General features: G+C 43.7%; 1 protein-coding gene across 1 annotated transcript in view; it reads left to right on the top strand.

Annotated features, from left to right (window-relative positions):
• LOC126259850 (high-affinity choline transporter 1) overlaps positions 1–23,293 on the top strand; it is a 357,917-nt gene that overhangs the window by 247,533 nt on the left and 87,091 nt on the right. Inside the window, exon 5 of the mRNA XM_049956909.1 lies at positions 2,075–2,230. Coding sequence (XP_049812866.1) covers positions 2,075–2,230 — 156 coding nt within the window. The remainder of the gene's footprint in view (positions 1–2,074; positions 2,231–23,293) is intronic.

Consider the following 23,293-nt stretch of genomic DNA (forward strand, 5'->3'; position numbering starts at 1 on the left):
CACAGGTCTTGTGGTCCGAAGAGCGCTAAGCCACAACTCTCGTTCACCTTTGATATTTCTGGAGGTGACGCTTGCCAGCGCTTGGTACTTGAAAGAAGTTGTTAGACACATTCTTTTGCCATCCATGGAACAGGAAGGTGATGTGTTTCTTCAACAGGATAATGTTCGCCCACACAATGCCCGTGAATCTCAACGTGCTCTGCAATACGCGCAGCGACATCCCTGGCCAGCACGATCCGCAGACACGTCTTCAACCCGGCACGTGTGGGATATGACTGGACGGGAAGTGACTCGTACGACTCGTCGGCCAACAACTCTCACTGAACTACGTGAACAGCTAGTGCAGACGTGGCATAGCGTATCCCAGGACAGAGTTCGCCATCCATTCTATCGATTGGATGCCAGAGTCAGCGCCTGAATTGTCACCCGTTGAGGCTACACTACGTACTAATACGGGTGTTTCAGCATGGGTCTATATCTAGTTTCTCAGAACCGCTTGTTTGTTGATCTGTAAATGTTATAATTTCATGTACGCCATATGCAGTGTTGCAACAATAAATCTTGAGTGAACTGGAAACCTCTAAAAGGGTGTTCTGATTTTTCCGGCAGTGTATTTGTACTTCATTGTGCCGACTTGTATCTTCCTGCAACTAACTTGAGATTATGTTCATGTAATGCAGTTCCTTAGTTGGCTCTGCCATCTTACGTATTCACTCAGAATCTCTCGTTGTCAGCGGTTATTTCTTACTTCGCACGTTTTCCTAAAATATAATTTTCAGCCTACGGTATAGCAAGTTTTGTGATATTTGGTAGTATATATATATATATATATATATATATATATATATATATATATATATATATATATAAATGAAAACTTTTTATATATGCCGTGCTAAAAAGTAATGGCTCCGAATTTCTTATGTCAAAACTCTTAAAGCTTTTTATCTTCATTCTTCATGGCTACCTAGTTAAAGCCCTCTGCCGCTAGAGGACTCCGAATTCTAGCGTTTGACATGGCGGTGTGTAACGTAGCTATATCGGTGCGCGAGGCCCACGAGAAAGACAGGCCGTGGGGCGTACGTCACAGAACGTGAGTGGCAGTAGCGAGTAACTGTTTGAGACGAGTTTAATAATTCTTGACTGCGCGTTTAAATGCACGCAAGCTCTCGATAGCACCCAAAAAATTTCAGACCTTTAGTGGGTGCCTTTTCAGCTGCTTGTTGATTTCCCGTAGGTCCTACACGGAGTCCAGGGTTGGCAAAGTGTGCCAGACAAGCCGACTACTGTGACGTCACATGTTACGAGACCTGTATTTCTCGTGAGCTCCGGTCGGTGCATGAGAAACGCCCGCTGTAATTGAGTTTCGATTGCGAAGAGTTTGTACACACATGGAGCACTCCCTTCTTCAGCATGACACTGCCAGACCACACACGAGCGCAGCGATATCTGCAACAATCCGACGCCTGGGGTTCACTGTCATCGATCATCCTCCATACAGTCCCAATTTGGCTCGCTACGATTTTCATCTGTTTCCAAAACTTAAAGAACTCCTTAGAGGACCTCAGTTGTACAGCGATAAAACGGTGCAATCAAGGGCGAGGCTGTGGCTCCATCAACAGAATCAAACATTCTGCAGTGACGATGTCAGCAAACTTGTCTGTCGTTGGGAGAAAAGTAGTCGTCGAAAGGGTAACTATGTTGAGAAATAAACATATGGTTTATTTAAAAAAAAGCTTGAAGAGCTTTTACAGAAAAGATTCGGAGGCATTACTTTTCAGCACTCCCTTGTACAAGCCAATGTCTTTATATTCGGTTCCGGACGTCTACTATAATTTTAATTTCAAACAGTAAAATTCCGTTAAATAACCCAGTTAAATGAAAGAAGGACAATCTAAAAGACAGACAAGACACTTCAAAAGTAAAATTTGTAATGATTAATGAAAGCCATGTTTTCTAAAAATGAAAGAAACCTGAATGCAAGTCATTCGTAGTGTAGCTGACCTGTATTGTACTATTGCGTCGACTATAAAATACATTACAGACGAGCGTTATGTGTGTGTGTGTGCTGCAGGCGGCATCTTCTTCGCGAACAAGATGCGGCAGCAGGGCTACATCACGATGCTGGACCCGCTGCAGGACTCGTTCGGCGAGCGGATGGGCGGCCTGCTCTTCCTGCCGGCGCTCTGTGGAGAGGTCTTCTGGGCCGCCGGCATCCTCGCAGCGCTGGGTGAGTCGGCTCCGCTGCGCACCCACCAATCGCCTACAAATGTAATCAAGTATACGCATAATAAGGAAAATTTCTTCGTTTTGTCTACCTCTTGCTATTTGATTTTTAATAGTGACTAGTGTAGTATTCGATTGGTGCGTAAGTTTGTAGCGTTTCCGTTTTGAATTAGTATTGAGGTTGCTACGGGTTTACTTATCGATTATCACTTTTAGCTGTAGTTCACTGTTGCTAGTTTAGTTTACATACTGACATTTTGTCATTTGGAGACAGTGAGTGGAGCTGTAGACGCAAGAAAATCGAGTGCCACCTGGAAAAGCCGGAACATTTCCGACATATTCTTCTGCTTGATGTGAATGCGTGGTGTCTGTTAGTTTGAAAGAACAGACACCGTGCTGATCCCGCAGCTGTGAAACACTATACGTAAATGTAAAAGGGCTGACTGCTATCGGCTGTGCGGTGGGAGTGTGGATCGGTCATGAGGCGCACCGAGATAGTCTGTGCAGATGCCATAAAGCTGTGTCCCGGATTGCGCAGTGGTTACCGCACCTGCCTGGTATCCAGGAGATCACGGGTTCGAATCCTTGTCCGGTACATATTTTTGCTCGTCACCGCTGATTCCGCTTAATGTCCCACTGCACATGATACAAGTTATCGCCTTCAATTTACATGTAGTGTTTCACAGCTGCACGATCAGCGTGGTGTCTCTTCCTTCGAAAGAACAGACACCATCCATTCACATAATTCATTTTTCTTTCAGTGTGAATGCACAGATACGTCCGACCTCCTGTAGGAATCTCTAAGCAGCGAACAGGAGTATAATGGACAAGGGCTGCGGATAGGTGGTGCTAGGTGACACTCTGGATCGGCCTTAAGGCGTACCGAGGTAGACCGTGCAGTTGTGGTAACACTGCGTCCCGGATGGTGCAGTGGCCACAGCACCTGCCTAGTAAGCAGGAGATCCCCGGTTCGAATTCCTACCCGGTACACATTTTCGCTCGTCACCGCTGATTCCGCTTAATGTCCCGCTGCAGCTGATGGCAGTCATTCCCTTCCAATTTACGTATCTTATCTTTGATTTCAATAGAAGGATGGCAACAGCGCCGGACGAGGTGGCCGAGTGGTTCTAGGCGCTCCAGTCCGGAACCGTGCGACTGCTACGGTCGCAGGTTCGAATCCTGCCTCGGGCATGGATGTGTGTGATGTGCTTAGGTTAGTTAGGTTTAAGTAGTTCTAAGTTCTAGGGGACTGATGACCTCAGATGTTAAGTCCCATAGTCCTCAGAGCCATTTCAACCACTTTTGATGGCAACAGCGGAGGTAGAAACAAACATTTGCGTCTATATGCGGATAATGCTATTGGACAGAACATGACACGAAAATGGTTTTATCGTTTTAAGGAAGATGGTTTGGACATCAGTGACTCTAAGTTCAGAAAGAATTTCGGTGTGTGATAAAGCGTTAATCCACAACGATCCAAGTCAGTTTACTCGAGAGCTGCCAGATGTGATGAACTGTGACAATTCCAGTATCGTGCGACATTTGCAAATAGCGGGGAAAAGTTCAAAAATCGGGTGTGTGTGTTCTGCATCCTCTAAGCCAAAATCACAAAAATCAGTATGCGGCTTCTATGTGCATCTCGTGAACAACACCCAGCATTTCTCTCCTGTATCGTTACTGGTGACGAGAGATGGTGTCGTTACGCTTTCACAAGTAAAAGAAAGAAATAGTTGCTCCCAAACAAAATAGCGAAACCCCGTACAAAGACCTGCCCGCATCCACCAAAGAAAATGTTATGCATCTGGTGGAATACCAACGTTGTGGTTTGTTCCTTCTCCGAGGCGTAACCATTACTACTGATTTTTATTGTCAACAAATGAGACGTCTTGCAGACGCAGTTCGAGAACAAAGACCAGGAAGACTGCGTCAAGTGATGATACTCGACGGTAATGCCTGCCTGCATTCTGTGAGACTAACAAAGAAAACTGTACAGGAGTTGCGTTGGATGTTATTACGCGCCCATCTTATTCATCTTTTCTTGCACCCTCAGATTTTCACCTTTTCCACTCTCTATCGAACAGCCTTCAGGGAACTTCTTTTCCGGATGAAAATGCGCTCCGAACACGGTTCGACGAGTTCTTCACGTCAAAACCACGTGATTTCTATAGTCGCGCAACCGAGAGGTTGTCACAGCGTTCGCAAACTGTTGTAAATAATGAATAAGAATTTATCATTGATAACTAAAGTCTCTGTTATGTGTATTTGTTGTGTTTTTTTACATTTATGGGACAATGCTACAATCTTATGCACCAACCCAATACCAAATAATACATCCGTTGTCGGCATTACAAACCCATGGCTCACTATCCGAACGTACAAGAGTCTGCTCCTACCGTCAGAAACTTGTTCATTATTCCTGCTTGGGTGACAATGGAAAAGGATTCCTAATTACAACAGTGTGTGCCGCGGTCTTCGGTAAAGTCACAAACCTCCACATGCGCCAGACCTGCGCTCCGCAAGACACCGCACGACGCATGGCGATTTCACGCTGCACCAGTATCACCCCCGACCCCCCATGAACAATGGACCTTGCCGTTCATGGGGAGGCTTGCGTGCTGCCACGATACAGATGGCCGTACCGTAGGTGCAACCACAACGAAGGGGTATCTGTTGAGAGGCCAGACAAACTTGTGGTTCCTGAAGAGGGGCAGCATCCTTTTCAATAGTTGCAGGGGCAACAGGCCACAAGTGGTTCAAGTGGCTCTGAGTACTATGGGACTTAACATCTGTGGTCATCAGTCCCCTAGAACTTAGAACTACTTAAACCTAACTAACCTAGGACATCACACACATCCATGCCTGAGGTAGGATTCGAACCTCCGACCGTAGCGGTCACGCGGTTCCAGACTGAAGCGCCCAGAACCGCACGGCCACACCGGCCGGCAACAGGCAACAGTCTGGATGATTGACTGATATGGCCTTGTAACATTAAGCAAAACGGCCTTGCTGTGCTGGTACTGCGAACGGCTGAAAGCAAGGGGAAACTACAGCCGTAATTTTTCCCGAGGGCTTGCAGCTTTACTGTATGGTTAAAAGATGATGGCGTCGTCTTGGGTAAAGTTAAAATAGTCTCCTACTCGGATCTCCGGCGGGGACTACTCAGGAAGACATCGTTAGCAGGAGAAACAAAACTGGCGTACTACTGATTGGGGCGTGCAATGTCAGATCCCCTAATCGGGCAGATAGGTTAGAAAATTTAAAACAGGGAATGGATAGGTTAAAGTCAGATACAGAGGAAATTACTAAAACTCGGTGGCAGGAGGAACAAGACTTCTGGTCAAGTGAATACGGGGTTATAGATACAAAATCAAATAGGGGTAATGCAAGGCTAGTTTTAATAATGAATAAAAAAATAGGCGAGCGATTAAGTTACTACGAACAGCATAGTGAACGCATTATTGTAACCAAGATAAACACGAAGCCCACGCCTACCACAGTAGTACAAGTTCATATACCAACTAGCTCTACAGATGAGGACGAGAATGAGGAAATGTACAACGAGACAAAAAAATTTATTCAGATGACTAAGGGAGCCAAAAATTTAATAGTCATGGGGGACCGGACTTCAATAGTTCGAAAAGGAAGGGAACGAAAAGTAGTAGGTGAACATGGACTGGTGGAAAGGAATGAAAGAGCAAGCCGCCTGGTAGAATTTTGCACAGAGAATAATTCAATCATAGCTAATACTTGGCTTATGAATCAAAGATAAGACCGACATTTAGGAACCAGATTTTAAATTGTAAGACATTTTCTTGGATAGATATGGACTCTGACCACAATTTATTGGTTATGAACTGTAAATTAAAATTGAAGCAACGGCAAAAAGGCAGGAATTTAAGGAGATGGCACCTGGATAAACTGAAAGAGTCCATCTCCTCCAATCATTCTCTTTGTCTCCCATTACGATCACACGCCTTCCAAGTATTCCTCAAAGGTTTTCCACGGAGTTCAAATCCAGGCTACGTGCAGGCCAGGATCGATATCTTTATGTTCAAACCATTTTTATGTTGTGTATAAATATGCACTTACGTATTATCTTGTTGAAACATTAGACCGTCGTCCCGAGTGGTCTAAGGCGCTGCAGTCATTGACTGTGCGGCTGGTTCCGGCGGATACTCGAGTCCTCCCTCGGGCATGGGTGTGTGTGTTTGTCCTTAGGGTAATTTAGCTTAAGTAGTGTGTAAGCTTAGGGACTGATGACCTTAGCAGTTAAGTCCCATAAGATTTCACACACATTTGAACAGACCGTCGTCCCCTAGATCCTCATACATTCTAATGCATTCTGTCACTATCATCTCAGTGTACATCTAGAGTTCATGCTAGTGTTCACTCAAGCAATGTTTGATTTACATTAGTGCAGAATGTTGCCCAAATCATAACACTTCCACCACCAAATTTCTATTCATTCCAACCTGCTGCTCTGTTCTCAAATCGTGCCTTACTGAAGTCCATAAAAAAATGGCTCTGAGCACTATGGGACTTAACTTCAGAGGCCATTAGTCCCCTAGAACTTAGAACTACTTAAACCTAACTAACCTAAAGACATCACACACATCCATGCCCGAGGCAGGACTCTAACCTGCGACCGTAGCGGTCGCGCGGTTCCAGAATGTAGCGCCTAGAACCGCTCCGCCACCTCGGCCGTCTTAGTCCATTCAGAGCATCTAAATTAAACCTCTTCTCATCACTGAAGATCACTTTATAACACCCTCAAGTCATGAACAATGTTTTTCAACGAACTCCAATGTCTCCTATTTATGTTTGGATGTTAGAGCACATTTCTGCAGTCTTTTTATGAATGTAAGATGTTTTAATTTGACAAAATTTGTCGAACATGTCTAGCAGTTAGTGACAACTGTAAACGAGAAATAAGTTGAGGAGAATAAAGGTTTGTGGCCCTTGCTTTGCGCAGAAGTGACCGTTTCGGTCTCTTAGATAACTGTCCACTTTGCCCATATTTTCCAGTCTGTCCAAATCGTACTCCGAATCTAACGAAATTATAAATCGCTGTTATCGAACGGTTCAATATGTTGGCAATTTGACTATTACAGACTCCCATTTCGTTCTACGCACAGACTTTTGGTTTTTCATCCCATGATGTCTGTTTCCCAAATTGCTATGTCACAATTGTACTTTATGTACACAATATGCACTGTCAATAATGGCATCTGTTTCCTATCAGCAGGAAAGGCATGCACACTCACACTAACACCGCACAGAACCGTCTGCCTTTACAGTGAGTGCCACCCTCTACCAACTGAATCATTGATATCTTGTTGTATACTGTACTACTGACATCAAATGCGGTACCGTTTGACTGCGTTTGTCAATATACTGGATCTCATACTACTGCACAACTATTCCATACTACTGCACAACTATTCCAACCAATAATGTTAATTTTTCTACAAATATCCCTGTCTTTATACTGATTTTCACCACCGTATATAAATACACGCACTTTCGACATGGTAACGAGTCTGTGACGACAGTACGAGAAAACAGGAAACCAGAAGATAGTGTATTTTCTAAATTGTGATTAATTATTGAAACAAATTCACAGCACTCTTTGAAGAAGGTACAGAAATGAATGATAAGCTACACAACTCGCTATTAAACCAAAATGCAAGTTGCTATGAAAAAACTATAGCATCGAATTTTCTTCAAACATCACTCATCTTCTAATGGAGCACGTTTGCAATTGTACACACTGCATCACTCAACTTTCGTCTTAACCCTACACCGTGTCACAAACACAGCCGCGTGGAGTGGCCGCGTAGTTTGAGGCACCATGTCATGGTTTGCGCGGCCCCTCCCGCCGGAGGTTCGACTTCTCCCACGGGCATGGGTGTGTGTGTTGTTCCTAGCATCACTTAGTTTAAGTAGTGTGTAAGTCTAGGAACCGACGACCTCAGCAATTTGGTCCCTTAGGAATTCACACACATTTGAACGTTATTTCCTGAACAAAACCCAGCTTCTCCAGAACCACCTGATCCCAGGAGTAGGATATTTTCGCACTATTAGTGCTACTTCACAACTGCAAGAGCGTGCACTTGACTTCTGTACTAAGTCACGTCTAACCTCACACTCGAGCACACTTTTGTGAGGGGGAACGAGTCAGCGAGTAGGAAGCGGCCATAGCGCCACCGCCCTCACAGTCAGAGATGATGATGATGTTTGGTTTATGGCGCGCTCAACTGCACGGTCATCAGCGTCCTTACAAAGTCGCAATTTTTATCACAACCCTATCAGGCAGGACTGATAGAGGAGATAGAGAACATCCAATGAAGAGCGGAGCGTGTCGTTACGGGATCGTTCAGCTGGCGAGACAGCGTTACAGAGATGCTAAACAAACTTCACTGGCAGGCGTTATAAGAGAGACGTTGTGCATCACGGAGAGATTTACTGCTGAAATTTCGGGACAGCAATTTTCAGGAGGAGTCAGACAACATATTACTTCCCCTACATACATCTCACGTATTGACCAAGAGAAGAAAATTCGAGAAATTAGAGCCAATACAGAGGCTTACCGACATCATTCTTCCCACGCACTATTCGCGAGTGGATCAGGGTTGGAGGAATCAGATAGTGGTACCGAAAGTACCCTTCACTACACGCCATTAGGTGGCTTGCGGAGTATGATGTAGATGTAGATACTCGCGGAGCGGTATCGGAAGGGAAAGATCCCGGTGTGGCTCTGGCGCTACAGCGGCGCCTTGATCTCTAATTTATACTCGTCCCAAAATTCGATCAACACTCGATCTATAACGCCTGGGGCGCCACTTTCAGCTGAGCTACCAGAGCGGTGCTCAGACGCCGACGCGATGGCAAATACTGTCGTCGGCAGACAAAGCAGTTTTCTTATCGAGCCACGCAGATGAGCTTCTTAACAGCAGACAAAGCCACGTATGTATGTTAGTCGTAAAAGGAAATTCTCACACCAATTGTCCTAGGATATACAACTCAACGACTCGTCGTAAATGATTACACAATGACATAATAACATTACATCAGATATAAATGTTTTTGCGGACTGTTTATGTAAGGATCTAGTAGGGTGATGAATTTAAGGGGATGTCAACGCGATACGGCGCATGAAATTTAGTCAAACGACTTTCCGGCTTGACAAGTTAGAAGACTAGACGACGAATTTGTGACGCGTCTCCTTTATGTCAGCAACCATTAGCTAGTCGTAACTCCGATAGAGCCGCGAAATATAAACAGAAAACGGGAAACGGATCGTTGAATACTGATTCAAGTGGCGCGGTAGCGCTATAGAATTTTACTACTCAGATAACGTCTGCACCGATCGGAGAGTGCACATGCATTCGAACATAACTCTAAAGCATCACAACATTTCTCCCTACGAGTATTTAGTGTAACGGTTGGACTCTCTTTGTCATCCACGTTTTGTTTTGGTCTTCGATTCACATACGAGGACGGGTTTTTGCAGCTCTTCACGCTAATCTGCTGTCTGCAAGGCTCTCATCTCTACATCATTATTGCAACCTACATTTTATTGAACCAGCTATTATGTACAATCCCCCCCGCAAACACAAAGACACATTTCGCTGCATTACCAAATTAACGACTCCTTGATTTAGGTATCCTCTTTCAATTGAGAATGAAGCAAAATTTACTATCAACATATATTTTACTAAACCAGATATAAATTATGGTAAACAAGTTATTGATTGAATACCATAAACACTAACAGTTGGTTTAAGAGTACAATGAACAATGATCCTGGGTGGCAGAAGTGATTCAATTACTCTGGCCCTAAAAATGTGCATGACGCAATCTGAATTGATCGGACACTGAGCAGGCGAGATGGGTGCGGCGGAGGTCAGACGTGATGCGGCACCTGTGAATCGATCGCGGCCACGAAATAAATGCAAAAGTCTCACGGTCTAGCGATCAGGCAGGCGGATTGCAATTTACTCTGTACCAGAATCCTACATTTACGGTAGATTTCAGTGTGTGACATACCTGTTCGCTGGTCACTCCAAGGACCAATTTGGCTCACTTATACAACAGAGCGTACAAGGATACCAAACGTCAAGACTGGTAAACCAAAAACGAATAAGCGTGTGCTCAGAAAACGAGTAGTCCGAGACGTTTGAAGTCACACTATTGGTACAGTAAGAACTTCACCATAGGTTCCCCAGTCTAAACTACTCGCAAGTGAAGTCAGTGTCAGGACAGGTCCCAAGCACCAACCACGCATTCCAGAGCTTTGACTAGAAGGCCTAAACCAGATCAAAGTCCAGCACCCAAGTGCTTCCCGTTCTCCCGCAAAGTGCATGACGCCGCCTTCACGCTGCCTCGAGCCAATCACAGGGCTCTACAGGCGCTAAATATCCCCTCCCACACTACAGCACAAACTCATGTCGAATCAGGGCAAGAGTGAAAAAACCTGCGTCTCTGGAAAAAAAAGGAAACCGCCAATTACTGGCTTTTTTTAAGTTTTTGCGGAGGGGGAAGATGATTCTCTCCGAAGTCATTTCGCTTCCCACGGCAGCAAGCGAACGGATGCAATCTTAAAGATCTTTGTCTAAATCGCCTGTGCCTTTTAGCTTGTTAGTCCTAGGTATGAGGTGTAATAAAGATTCTATCTCCAAACGTTTCTCAAACGCCGAACTTTTCTTATACAACCGAGGTGGCTGGGGAAGTGGTTCACTGGCCTACTTGCACTATTGGCGAACACGAAAACAGGTGAATTTTTAATACGCGTGGCTCCGTACACAATGTCCAGTTTACGACTCCACTGCGTAGATGCATTCCTTCAGTCCTTTGCCCCCAGCCCAGCCTTCCGCTGGCGCTGCGGCACGTAGCTCGGCACTGTCCTGCTGGAGACCTGTCTCAACAAGGGGCTGCCTGTCTGCCATGTCTGCCCTGTCTGGCAAGATTTACTGAGGGATGGGCACGCCGCCAATTGCTTTCAACTCCCAACATGCCGTTTCTACGAGCTAAGAACCATAAAAATACTTAATGCTTTTAGCGCCCTACCAGACTCCATCAACGTATGCTCAGGCCGTTAACTTTCTAGAGACTCGCTCAAGGTGCATCAGGTTGTAATAAAATCTTTAATAATTTTCCGTATGCGGAAAATAGGTGAGAGAGTAACTTGTCCTCTCTCACAATAAATCTCATATTTTACTCACGCTGTGAAAGAAATTTAATTTCCCTTCAATTCGATAATACAATACTCCTGATTAGAATCAGATGTATCGATTTAATAATCTTCTGCTTTAAAAAGATGACTTTATGCACTTTTTATCTTCTAGGTTTCACTTCTGTACGAGGCTACGCTACGGACAAGTACCTTCAGTAAATACTTCCCAACATTTAAATTTATATTTGATGTTAACAAATTTCTCTTTTAGGAAAGCCTTCCTTGCTATTGATAGTTTGCATTTTTTATACTCACTAATTCTGCCATCGTCAGTTGCTTAACTGCCCAAATAACGAACCTTAATGTCTAATTTCCATCAGCTGGTTCAATCTGACTACATTCCATTACGACTGTTTTACTTTTATTTTATATTAAAACCTCTTTTCTTTTAAGACTCTATTGATCCTGTGCAACAGCTCTTCCAAGACCTTCTCCGTGTGTGGAAGAATTATAATTTCATCAGGAAACCTCAAAGTTTTTACTGCTAACAAAATGAATTAATAACGGGGGTGCAAAACTTTAAGGAAGATCATCGGTCATGCCTGAAGAGCTGAACCGTAGGAGAAGTGTACGAGAAAGGTGATATTGTGCGTAGACCTATGCGCCAGCACTTACTTTTAATCTACCAGGAAGTTTTACTTTCTTCTCACTTAACTTCAGTTCACTTTCCAAATTTCTCTTTGCATTCGTTTACTATTTGTAATGGTATAGATTTGAATTACGTCACGGACAGGCTACCAACTTTTCTCACTCCTGTTCTAACTACTGCTCCATTATAATGATCTTCCATTCTTATAATTAACGTCTGGTTTCTGTACAAGTGGTAGATAACCTTTTTCTCCCTGTATTTTATCCTTATTACGTCTAGAATCCCCCCCCATGAACCATGGACCTTGCCGTTGGTGGGGAGGCTTGCGTGCCTCAGCGATACAGATAGCCGCACCGTAGGTACAACCACAACGGAGGGGTATCTGTTGAGAGGCCAGACAAACGTGTGGTTCCTGAAGAGGGGCAGCAGCCTTTTCAGTAGTTGCAAGGGCAACAGTCTGGATGATTGACTGATCTGGCCTTGTAACAATAACCAAAACGGCCTTGCTGTGCTGGTACTGCGAACGGCTGAAAGCAAGGGGAAACTACGGCCGTAATTTTTCCCGAGGGCATGCAGCTTTACTGTATGATTAAATGATGATGGCGTCCTCTTGGGTAAAATATTCCGGAGGTAAAATAGTCCCCCATTCGGATCTCCGGGCGGGGACTACTCAAGAGGATGTCATTATCAGGAGAAAGAAAACTGGCGTTCTACGGATCGGAGCGTGGAATGTCAGGTCCCTTAATCGGGCAGGTAGGTTAGAAAATTTGAAAAGGGAAATGGATAGGTTACAGTTAGATATAGTGGGAATTAGTGAAGTTCGGTGGCAGGAGGAACAAGACTTCTGGTCAGGTGACTACAGGGTTATAAACACAAAGTCAAATAGGGGTAATGCAGGAGTAGGTTTAATAATGAATAGGAAAATAGGAACGCGGGTAAGCTACTACAAACAGCTTAGTGAACGCATTATTGTGGCAAAGATAGATACGAAGCCCACACCTACTACAGTAGTACAAGTTTATATGCCAACTAGCTCTGCAGATGACGAAGAAATTGAAGAAATGTATGATGAAATAAAAGAAATTATTCAGATAGTGAAGGGAGACGAAAATTTAATAGTCATGGGTGACTGGAATTCGAGTGTAGGGAAAGGGAGAGAAGGAAACGTAGTAGGTGAATATGGATTGGGGCTAAGAAATGAAAGAGGAAGCCGCCTGGTAGAATTTTGCACAGAGTACAACTTAATCATAGCTAATACTTGGTTTAAGAATCATGATAGAAGGTTGTATACATGGAAGAACCCTGGAGATACTAAAAGGTATCAGATAGATTATATAATGGTAAGACAGAGATTTAGGAACCAGGTTGTAAATTGTAAGACATTTCCAGGGGCAGATGTGGACTCTGACCACAATCTACTGGTTATGACCTGTAGATTAAAACTGAAGAAACTGCAAAAAGGTGGGAATTTAAGGAGATGGGACCTGGATAAACTGAAAGAACCAGAGGTTGTACAGAGTTTCAGGGAGAGCATAAGGGAACAATTGACGGGAATGGGGGAAAGAAATACAGTAGAAGAAGAATGGGTAGCTTTGAGGGATGAAGTAGTGAAGGCAGCAGAGGATCAAGTAGGTAAAAAGACGAGGGCTAGTAGAAATCCTTGGGTAACAGAAGAAATATTGAATTTAATTGATGAAAGGAGAAAATATAAAAATGCAGTAAATGAAGCAGGCAAAAAGGAATACAAACGTCTCAAAAATGAGATCGACAGAAAGTGCAAAATGGCTAAGCAGGGATGGCTAGAGGACAAATGTAAGGATGTAGAGGCTCATCTCACTAGGGGTAAGATAGATACTGCCTACAGGAAAATTAAAGAGACCTTTGGAGATAAGAGAACCACTTGTATGAACATCAAGAGCTCAGATGGCAACCCAGTTCTAAGCAAAGAAGGGAAAGCAGAAAGGTGGAAGGAGTATATAGAGGGTCTATACAAGGGCGATGTACTTGAGGACAATATTATGGAAATGGAAGAGGATGTAGATGAAGATGAAATGGGAGATACGATACTGCGTGAAGAATTTGACAGAGCACTGAAAGACCTGAGTCGAAACAAGGCCCCCGGAGTAGACAACATTCCATTGGAACTACTGACGGCTTTGGGAGAGCCAGCCCTGACGAAACTCTACCATCTGGTAAGCAAGATGTATGAAACAGGCGAAATACCCTCAGACTTCAAGAAGAATATAATAATTCCAATTCCAAAGAAAGCAGGTGTTGACAGATGTGAGAATTACCGGACAATCAGTTTAATAAGCCACAGCTGCAAAATACTAACACGAATTCTTTACAGACGAATGGAAAAACTAGTAGAAGCCGACCTCGGGGAAGATCAGTTTGGATTCCGTAGAAATATTGGAACACGTGAGGCAATACTGACCTTACGACTTACCTTAGAAGAAAGATTAAGGAAAGGCAAACCTACGTTTCTAGCATTTGTAGACTTAGAGAAAGCTTTTGACAATGTTGACTGGAATACTCTCTTTCAAATTCTAAAGGTGGCAGGGGTAAAATACAGGGAGCGAAAGGCTATTTACAATTTGTACAGAAACCAGATGGCAGTTATAAGAGTCGAGGGGCATGAAAGGGAAGCAGTGGTTGGGAAGGGAGTAAGACAGGGTTGTAGCCTCTCCCCGATGTTATTCAATCTGTATATTGAGCAAGCAGTAAAGGAAACAAAAGAAAAATTCGGAGTAGGTATTAAAATCCATGGAGAAGAAATAAAAACTTTGAGGTTCGCCGATGACATTGTAATTCTGTCAGAGACAGCAAAGGACTTGGAAGAGCAGTTGAACGGAATGGACAGTGTCTTGAAAGGAGGGTATAAGATGAACATCAACAAAAGCAAAACGAGGATAATGGAATGTAGTCGAATTAAGTCGGGTGATGTTGAAGGTATTAGATTAGGAAATGAGACACTTAAAGTAGTAAAGGAGTTTTGCTATTTGGGGAGCAAAATAACTGATGATGGTCGAAGTAGAGAGGATATAAAATGTAGACTGGCAATGGCAAGGAAAGCGTTTCTGAAGAAGAGAAATTTGTTAACATCGAGTATAGATTTAAGTGTCAGGAAGTCTTTTCTGAAAGTATTTGTATGGAGTGTAGCCATGTATGGAAGTGAAACATGGACGATAAATAGTTTGGACAAGAAGAGAATAGAAGCTTTCGAAATGTGGTGCTACAGAAGAATGCTGAAGATTAGATGGGTAGATCACATAACTAATGAGGAGGTACTGAATAGGATTGGGGAGAAGAGGAGTTTGTGGCACAACTTGACCAGAAGAAGGGATCGGTTGGTAGGACATGTTCTGAGGCATCAAGGGATCACCAATTTAGTATTGGAGGGCAGCGTGGAGGGTAAAAATCGTGGGGGGAGACCAAGAGATGCATACACTAAGCAGATTCAGAAGGATGTAGGTTGCAGTAGGTACTGGGAGATGAAGAAGCTTGCACAGGATAGAGTAGCATGGAGAGCTGCATCAAACCAGTCTCAGGACTGAAGACCACAACAACAACAACACGTCTAGAATTTCAAATAATGTGTTCCAGTGAACATTGCCAAAAGCTTTCTCAAAACAAATGCTACAAACGTAGATCTGACTTTATTTAGTCTATATTCTCCGATAAGTGGTGTGTCAATTTTGATTCGAATGTTTTTCGAATTCCAAAGTGATCTGCTGCAAGGTCTGCTTCTACGAAGCGCTCCATTCTTCAGGAAATAGATCGTGTCAGTATTTTGTAATCATGAATTATGAAAAGGTGATATTTAGACTCGTCAGCACCTTCCATTTTGAAGATGGAATTATTACATGCTTCCTGAAGTTTGAGGGTATTTCGTCAGTTTCATATATCTTACATACCAGGTGAAGCAGTTTGATCCTGATATGTTCTCCAAACGGCCTCAATAATTCTGCGGAAATGTCTTCAATTCTAGATCCCTAGATTCATCTTAAGTCTTTCAGTGATTAGTCAAATTCTCTGGCACTATCATAACTGCCACCTCCCATTCTATAGTAATAATATAACTATAAGACAGTAGGAGGTACGCTTAAGAATCCCTCTGTGACTCTTCCACTCCTTTTGTTTTGAGTCATCAGTCTTCTGACTGGTTTGATGCGGCCCGCCACGAATTCCTCTCCTGTGCCAACATCTTCATCTCAGAGTAAGACTTGCAACCCCCATCCTCAGTTATTTAATTTATGTATTCCAGTATCTGTCTTCCTCTACAGTTTTTGCCCTCTACAGTTCCCTCTGGAAGTCATTCCCTCGTGTCTTAACAGATGTCCTATCATCCTGTCCTCCTTACAAGTGTTTTCCACATATTCCTCTCTTCTTCACTTCTGCGCAGAACCTCCTCATTCCTTACGTTATCAGTCCACCTAATTTCAACATTCGTCTGTAGCACCACATCTCAAATGCTTCGATTCTCTTCTGTTCCAGTTTTTCCACAGTCCAGGTTTCACTATCGTACAATGCTGTACTCCAGACGTACGTTCTTAGAAATTTCTTCCTCAAATTAAGACCTATGTTAGATACTAATAGATTTCTCTTTGCCAAGAATGCCCTTTTTGCCATTGCTAATCTGCTTTTGATGTCCTCCTTGCTCCGTCCGTCATTGGTTATTTTACTGCCTAGGTAGCAGAATTCCTTAACTTCATCTACTTCGTGAAAATCAATCCTGATGTTAAGTTTCTCGCTGTTCTCATTTTTGCTGCATTTAATTACTTTCGTCTTTCTTCGATTTACTCTCAGTCCATATTCTGTACTCATTAGATTGTTCATTCTGTTCAGCAGATCATGTGTTCTTCCTCATTTTCACAATGTCATCGGCGAATCGCATCATTAATATCCTTTCACCTTGAATTTTAATTTCACTCCTCAACCTTTATTTTATTTCCGTCATTGCTTCGTCGATGTACAGATTGAACAGTAGGGGAGAAAGACTACATCCCTGTCTTACACCATTCTTAATACGAGCACTTGGTAATCCACTCTTATTATTGCCTCTTGGCTCTTGTACATATTGTATATTACCCGTCTCTCCCTATAGCTTACCCCTATTTTTCTCAGAATTTCGAACATCTTGCACCATTTTACATTGTCGAAGCCTTTTTCCAGGTCGACAGATCCTATGAACGAGTCTTGATTTTTCTTTAGTCTTGCTTCCAGTATGAACTGCAACGTCAGAATTGCCTCTATCGTTCCTTAACCTTTTCTAAATCCAAACTGATCGTAATCTAGCACATTCTCAATTTTCTTTTCCATTCTTCTGTATATTATTCTTGTCAGGAACTTGGATGCATGAGCTGTTAAGCTAATTGTCCGGTAATTCTCGCACTTGTCACTTCTTGCAGACTTCGGAATCGTGTGGATGATATTTTTCCGAAATTCAGATGATATGTCGCCAGACTCATACATTCTACACACCAGCGTGAATAGTTGTTTTGTTGCCACTTCCCCTAATGATTTTACAAATTCTGATTGAATGTTATCTATCCGTTCTGTCTTATTTTATCTCAAGTTCTCCAAAGCTCTTTTAAATTCTGAATCTAATAGTGGGACCCCTATCTCTTCAAAATTGACTTCTGTTTCCTTTTCTACACATCGTACAAATCATCCTCCTCATACAGGCGTTCAATGTATTCTTTCCACCTATCCGCTCTCTCCTCTACATTTAGCAGTGGAATTCCCGTTGCACTCTTAATGTTACCACACTTGTTTTTAATGTCACCGAAGGTTGTTTTGACTTTCCTGTATGCTGAGTCTGTCCTTCAAGTTCTTTACATTTTTCATGCAGCCATTTCATCTTAGCTTCCCTGTATTTCCTATTTATTTCATTCGTCATCGACTTGTCTTTCTGTATTCCTGAGTTTCCCTGAATATTTGTATACTTCCTCCTTTCATCGATCAAATGAAGTATGTCTTCTGTTAACCATGGTTTCTTTGTTCCTATGTTTTTCTTTCCAGCTTCTGTGATGGCCCTTTTTTAGAGATGTCCATTCCTCTTCAACTGTACTGCCCACTGAACTATTCTTTATTGCTGTATCTATAGCCTTAGAGAACTTCAACCGTGTCTCGTAGTTCCTTAGTACTTCTGTATCCCACTTCTTTGCATATCGATTCTTCCTGACTAATGTCTTAAACTTCAGCCTACTTTTCATGACTACTACACTCCTGGAAATTGAAATAAGAACACCGTGAATTCATTGTCCCAGGAAGGGGAAACTTTATTGACACATTCCTGGGGTCAGATACATCACATGATCACAAAGACAGAACCACAGGCACATAGACACAGGCAACAGAGCATGCACAATGTCGGCACTAGTACAGTGTATATCCACCTTTCGCAGCAATGCAGGCTGCTGTTCTCCCATGGAGACGATCGTAGAGATGCTGGATGTAGTCCTGTGGAACGGCTTGCCATGCCATTTCCACCTGGCGCCTCAGTTGGACCAGCGTTCGTGCTGGACGTGCAGACCGCGTGAGACGACGCTTCATCCAGTCCCAAACATGCTCAATGGGGGACAGATCCGGAGATCTTGCTGGCCAGGGTAGTTGACTTACACCTTCTAGAGCACGTTGGGTGGCACGGGATACATGCGGACGTGCATTGTCCTGTTGGAACAGCAAGTTCCCTTGCCGGTCTAGGAATGGTAGAACGATGGGTTCGATGACGGTTTGGATGTACCGTGCACTATTCAGTGTCCCCTCGACGATCACCAGTGGTGTACGGCCAGTGTAGGAGATCGCTCCCTACACCATGATGCCGGGTGTTGGCCCTGCGTGCCTCGGTCGTATGCAGTCCTGATTGTGGCGCTCACCTACACGGCGCCAAACACGCATACGACCATCATTGGCACCAAGGCAGAAGCGACTCTCATCGCTGAAGACGACACGTCTCCATTCGTCCCTCCATTCACGCCTGTCGCGACACCACTGGAGGCGGGCTGCACGATGTTGGGGCGTGAGCGGAAGACGGCCTAACGGTGTGCGGGACCGTAGCCCAGCTTCATGGAGACGGTTGCGAATGGTCCTCGCCGATACCCCAGGAGCAACAGTGTCCCTAATTTGCTGGGAAGTGGCGGTGCGGTCCCCTATGGCACTGCGTAGGATCCTACGGTCTTGGCGTGCATCCGTGCGTCGCTGCGGTCCGGTCCCAGGTCGACGGGCACGTGCACCTTCCGCCGACCACTGGCGACAACATCGATGTACTGTGGAGACCTCACGCCCCCCCGTTGTTGAGCAATTCGGCGGTACGTCCACCCGGCGTCCCGCATGCCCACTATACGCCCTCGCTCAAAGTCCGTCAACTGCACATACGGTTCACGTCCACGCTGTCGCGGCATGCTACCAGTGTTAAAGACTGCGATGGAGCTCCGTATGCCACGGCAAACTGGCTGACACTGACGGCGGCGGTGCACAAATGCTGCGCAGCTAGCGCCATTCGACGGCCAACACCGCGGTTCCTGGTGTGTCCGCTGTGCCGTGCGTGTGATCATTGCTTGTACAGCCCTAACGCAGTGTCCGGAGCAAGTATGGTGGGTCTGACACACCGGTGTCAATGTGTTCTTTTTTCCATTTCCAGGAGTGTATATTGTGATCTGAGTCTATATCTGCTCCTGGGTACGCCTTACAATCCAGTATCTGATTTCGGAATCTCTGCCTGACCATGATGTAATCTGACGGAAATCTTGCCGTATCACCCAGACTTTTCCAATTATACCTCCTCCTCTTGTGTTTCTTGAATAGAGCATTCGTTATTACTAGCAGATACTTGTTACAAAAGTCACTTAGTCTTTCTCATTCCTTGTCCCAAACCCGTATTCTCCTGTAACCTCTTCTTCTACTCGTTCTTCTACAACTGCATTCCAGTCTCCCATGAGTATAAGATTTTCGTCTCCCTTTACGTACTGTATTACCGTTTCAATATCCTGATATATTTTCTGAATCTCTTCATGTTCAGCTTGCGTCGTCGGCATAAACACCTGAACTACCGTTGTTGGTGATTGTTTGCTGTCGATTCTAATAAGAAAACCCCTATCACTGAACTGTCACAGTAAGACGCTCTCTGCCCAACCTTCCGATTCTTAAGGAATCCTGCTCCTTTTATACCGTTTTCTGCTGCTGTTGATATTATCCTGTACTCATCTGATCAGAAATCCGTATCTTCTTTCCATTTCACTTCACTGGCCCCTACTATATCTAGATTAAGTCTTTGCATTTCCCTTTTCAGATTTTCTAGTTTCCCTACTACGTTCAACCTTATTATATTCCACGCCCCGATTCGTAGAACGTTATCCTTTCGTTGATTTTTCAATCTTTTTCTCGTGGTTACCTCCCCGTTGGCAGTCCCCTCCCGGAGATCCGAATGGGGGACTATTCCGGAATCTTTTGCCATTGGAAAGATCATCATGACCCAGTGGATACACGTTTCGTGTCTTTAATGCAGTGGTTTCCATTGCCTTCTGCATCCTCATGCCGTTGATCACTGCTGATTCTTCCGCCTTTAGGGGCAGTTTCTCCCCCCTAGGACAGGAGAGTGCCCTGAACCTCTGTCCGCTCCGCCGTCCTTTTTGACAAGGCCTTTAGTAGAACGAGGGAGACTTCTTATGCTGGAAGTCTTCGGCCGCCAATGCTCATTATTAATCAAAATTCAAGCAGTGGTAGGATTCGAACCCGGGATCGAGGAAGTTTTGATTATTAATCAAGATTATTGTTTATATATATTTTAATTTTGTAGTTAACTGTTTAATAACATGAGGAATAAAATAAAATGAAAAAGAGTGTTGGCAGGAGTGGCAATCGAACCGAAGCCGACAGCTCCCCAGCTGGTCATCTCTAGACCACGTGTCCCCATAAATTGCAATAATTAAAGTGCAAACAAACCTTCACGTTATACGCAAACCAGAAGTGAAGGTCACATGAAGCTGATGGGACTTCATAGCACATAGAAAAGAATATTCTATAATATGGCATCACGTTTGATTTCTTTATACTCATTTACATAAAGCAGTGAACTGGAGAACAGAGAAAATTTCTCGAATTTCTCCAAAGAAAATAAAATTTATGACGTCCTTAGCTTGGTCAGATCACCTACCACCGCCTTTTCGATGGAAAGATTCAGACTTGTGCTTTGAATGATTTTCCAAAAACACTGCAACCTTATATTATTTTGATTTCAACAATAATTTTCGATTCCAGAGTCCTTACTGTTGCTCCACATCGTTTGAGCCGTTTATTTCAGAAGAGGATGAAGGTAGATCTAGCAGACGCTGTGAAACCTAATCGCACCGGACAAAACTGAGACAACCCAGGAAAGGTCACGCTAATACCGACTACCACAGCCTCAAACTTTAGTATTGGCCTGAATTTGACTGGGAACGGAGCCCACAAAGATGGTCACATATACATTATCCAAAAGAAGCCTATCATTGCCGATTAGACTCCATAGAGTAAACAGGTTTCGGAGATTTTGGTTGCTACGATTCACCCACTCTCCCAAGTGATCAAGAACGTTTTCTATGAGATGGGGCGGTTCAGCGAGACACTCGTGATACAACAGGGCGGCTGAGTGTTCCTCGAATCTTCTGATAAATATTCAGGTTCATCGTCATTTTTATGTTTTCCGTGATTCCTTAGTTGCATATACAGGGTGTTCGGAAATTCCAGTTACAAACTTCTAGGACGTGTAGAAGGGAGTGAATACATAGTATTCTGAATAGGAAGTACATCTTATACCGAGTCCACTGCAGGAGTACATATGAGGTAATAATAAACGAAAAGAAGATATTCGTCTTGGTTACAGTCAGACTGGAAAAATGAATACGCAGGCACTGCTGAGTTTGTCAGCTAGTACAGTAATAGAAATCAATTTACTACTGAAATAAATACGAAGTGCAGATTTGTCAAATCGAAATGGCTGCAGAGAAATGGGACTCGTCAGGACTGATTCAGAGTACTGAAAAGACGGAACTACCTTCGGTGAAATTAAAGGCAAAGGCGTTAGCGTAAACAACGCAATGGAAATTCCACTGATAAAATTACAGGAGACAGCAGGTAGGTGGAAAGAGTACTTTGGAGGCCTCTACGAAGAGGAAGACTTGTCAGATGACTTGATAGAAGAAAAAACAGAAGTCAGTGGGAAGAGAGAGGGGATCGAGTGTTAGAGTCAATTCAAAAGTGCTTTGGACGACTTTGAATCAAATAAGGCAGAAATAATGGATAACATTAGTGGGAGAGGCAACAAACAGCTACTTAAATTGGTACATAGAGTCTATGACACTAGGGACATATCTTCGGAATTAGGAAGAATATCGCCCTTACAATCCTGAAGATAGAAAAGGCAAGTAAGTACGAGAACTATCCCGCAATCAACTTAACTACTGCAAGTTTCTGAGAAGCACAATATACATACGAACAGGAAAAAATTAAGGATCTGATAGATGACGATGAGTTTGGCGTTCGAAAAGGTAAAGCCATGAGAAACGCAGTTACGACGCTGGGATTGATAACGAAAACAAGACTTAAGAAAAATCAAGACATGTTTATAGGATTTGTCGATATGGAATGTCGTGCGCCCAGCGTAGAATGGTGTGAGATGTTTGAAATTTTTAGAAAAATGGGAGTAAGCTATAGGGAATGAATATACCACATCTAGAAAAAGTAAGAGGAAAAAAATAAGAATGGAAGACCAGGAACGAAGCACTCGGGCTATAAAGAGTGTAAGACAGGGAATGCTTTCTTGTGCACTTACTATTCAATATGCACGTCGAAGAAGCACTGTCGGAATAAAGAAAAGATTCAGTGTGGGATTAAAAATCAGGGTTGAAAGGATGTCTATGATCAGATCTCAGATGAGTTGCCTTCCTCAGTGAAAGTGAAGAGGAATTGTTAAAACTGAACTAAACTAAACTAAACTAAACTAAACTTTGTCCTAACAGGCCTCTAAAGGCCCAACGGTACCGACCGACCACCGTGTCATCCTTAGCCGATGGGCATCACTGGATGGGGATATGGAGGGGAATGTGGTCAGAACACCGCTCTCCTGCCCATTGTCAGTTATCGTGTCCGGAGCCGGTACTTCTCGGTCAGGTAGCTCCACAATTGGGGTCACAAGGGCTGAGTGCACCCCACTTGCCAACACCTTTCGGCAGACCTGGACGGTCACCCATCCAAGTGCTAGC

Source organism: Schistocerca nitens, chromosome 1 (assembly GCF_023898315.1).
Source record: "Schistocerca nitens isolate TAMUIC-IGC-003100 chromosome 1, iqSchNite1.1, whole genome shotgun sequence".
NCBI classification, from domain to species: Eukaryota; Metazoa; Arthropoda; class Insecta; order Orthoptera; family Acrididae; genus Schistocerca; species Schistocerca nitens.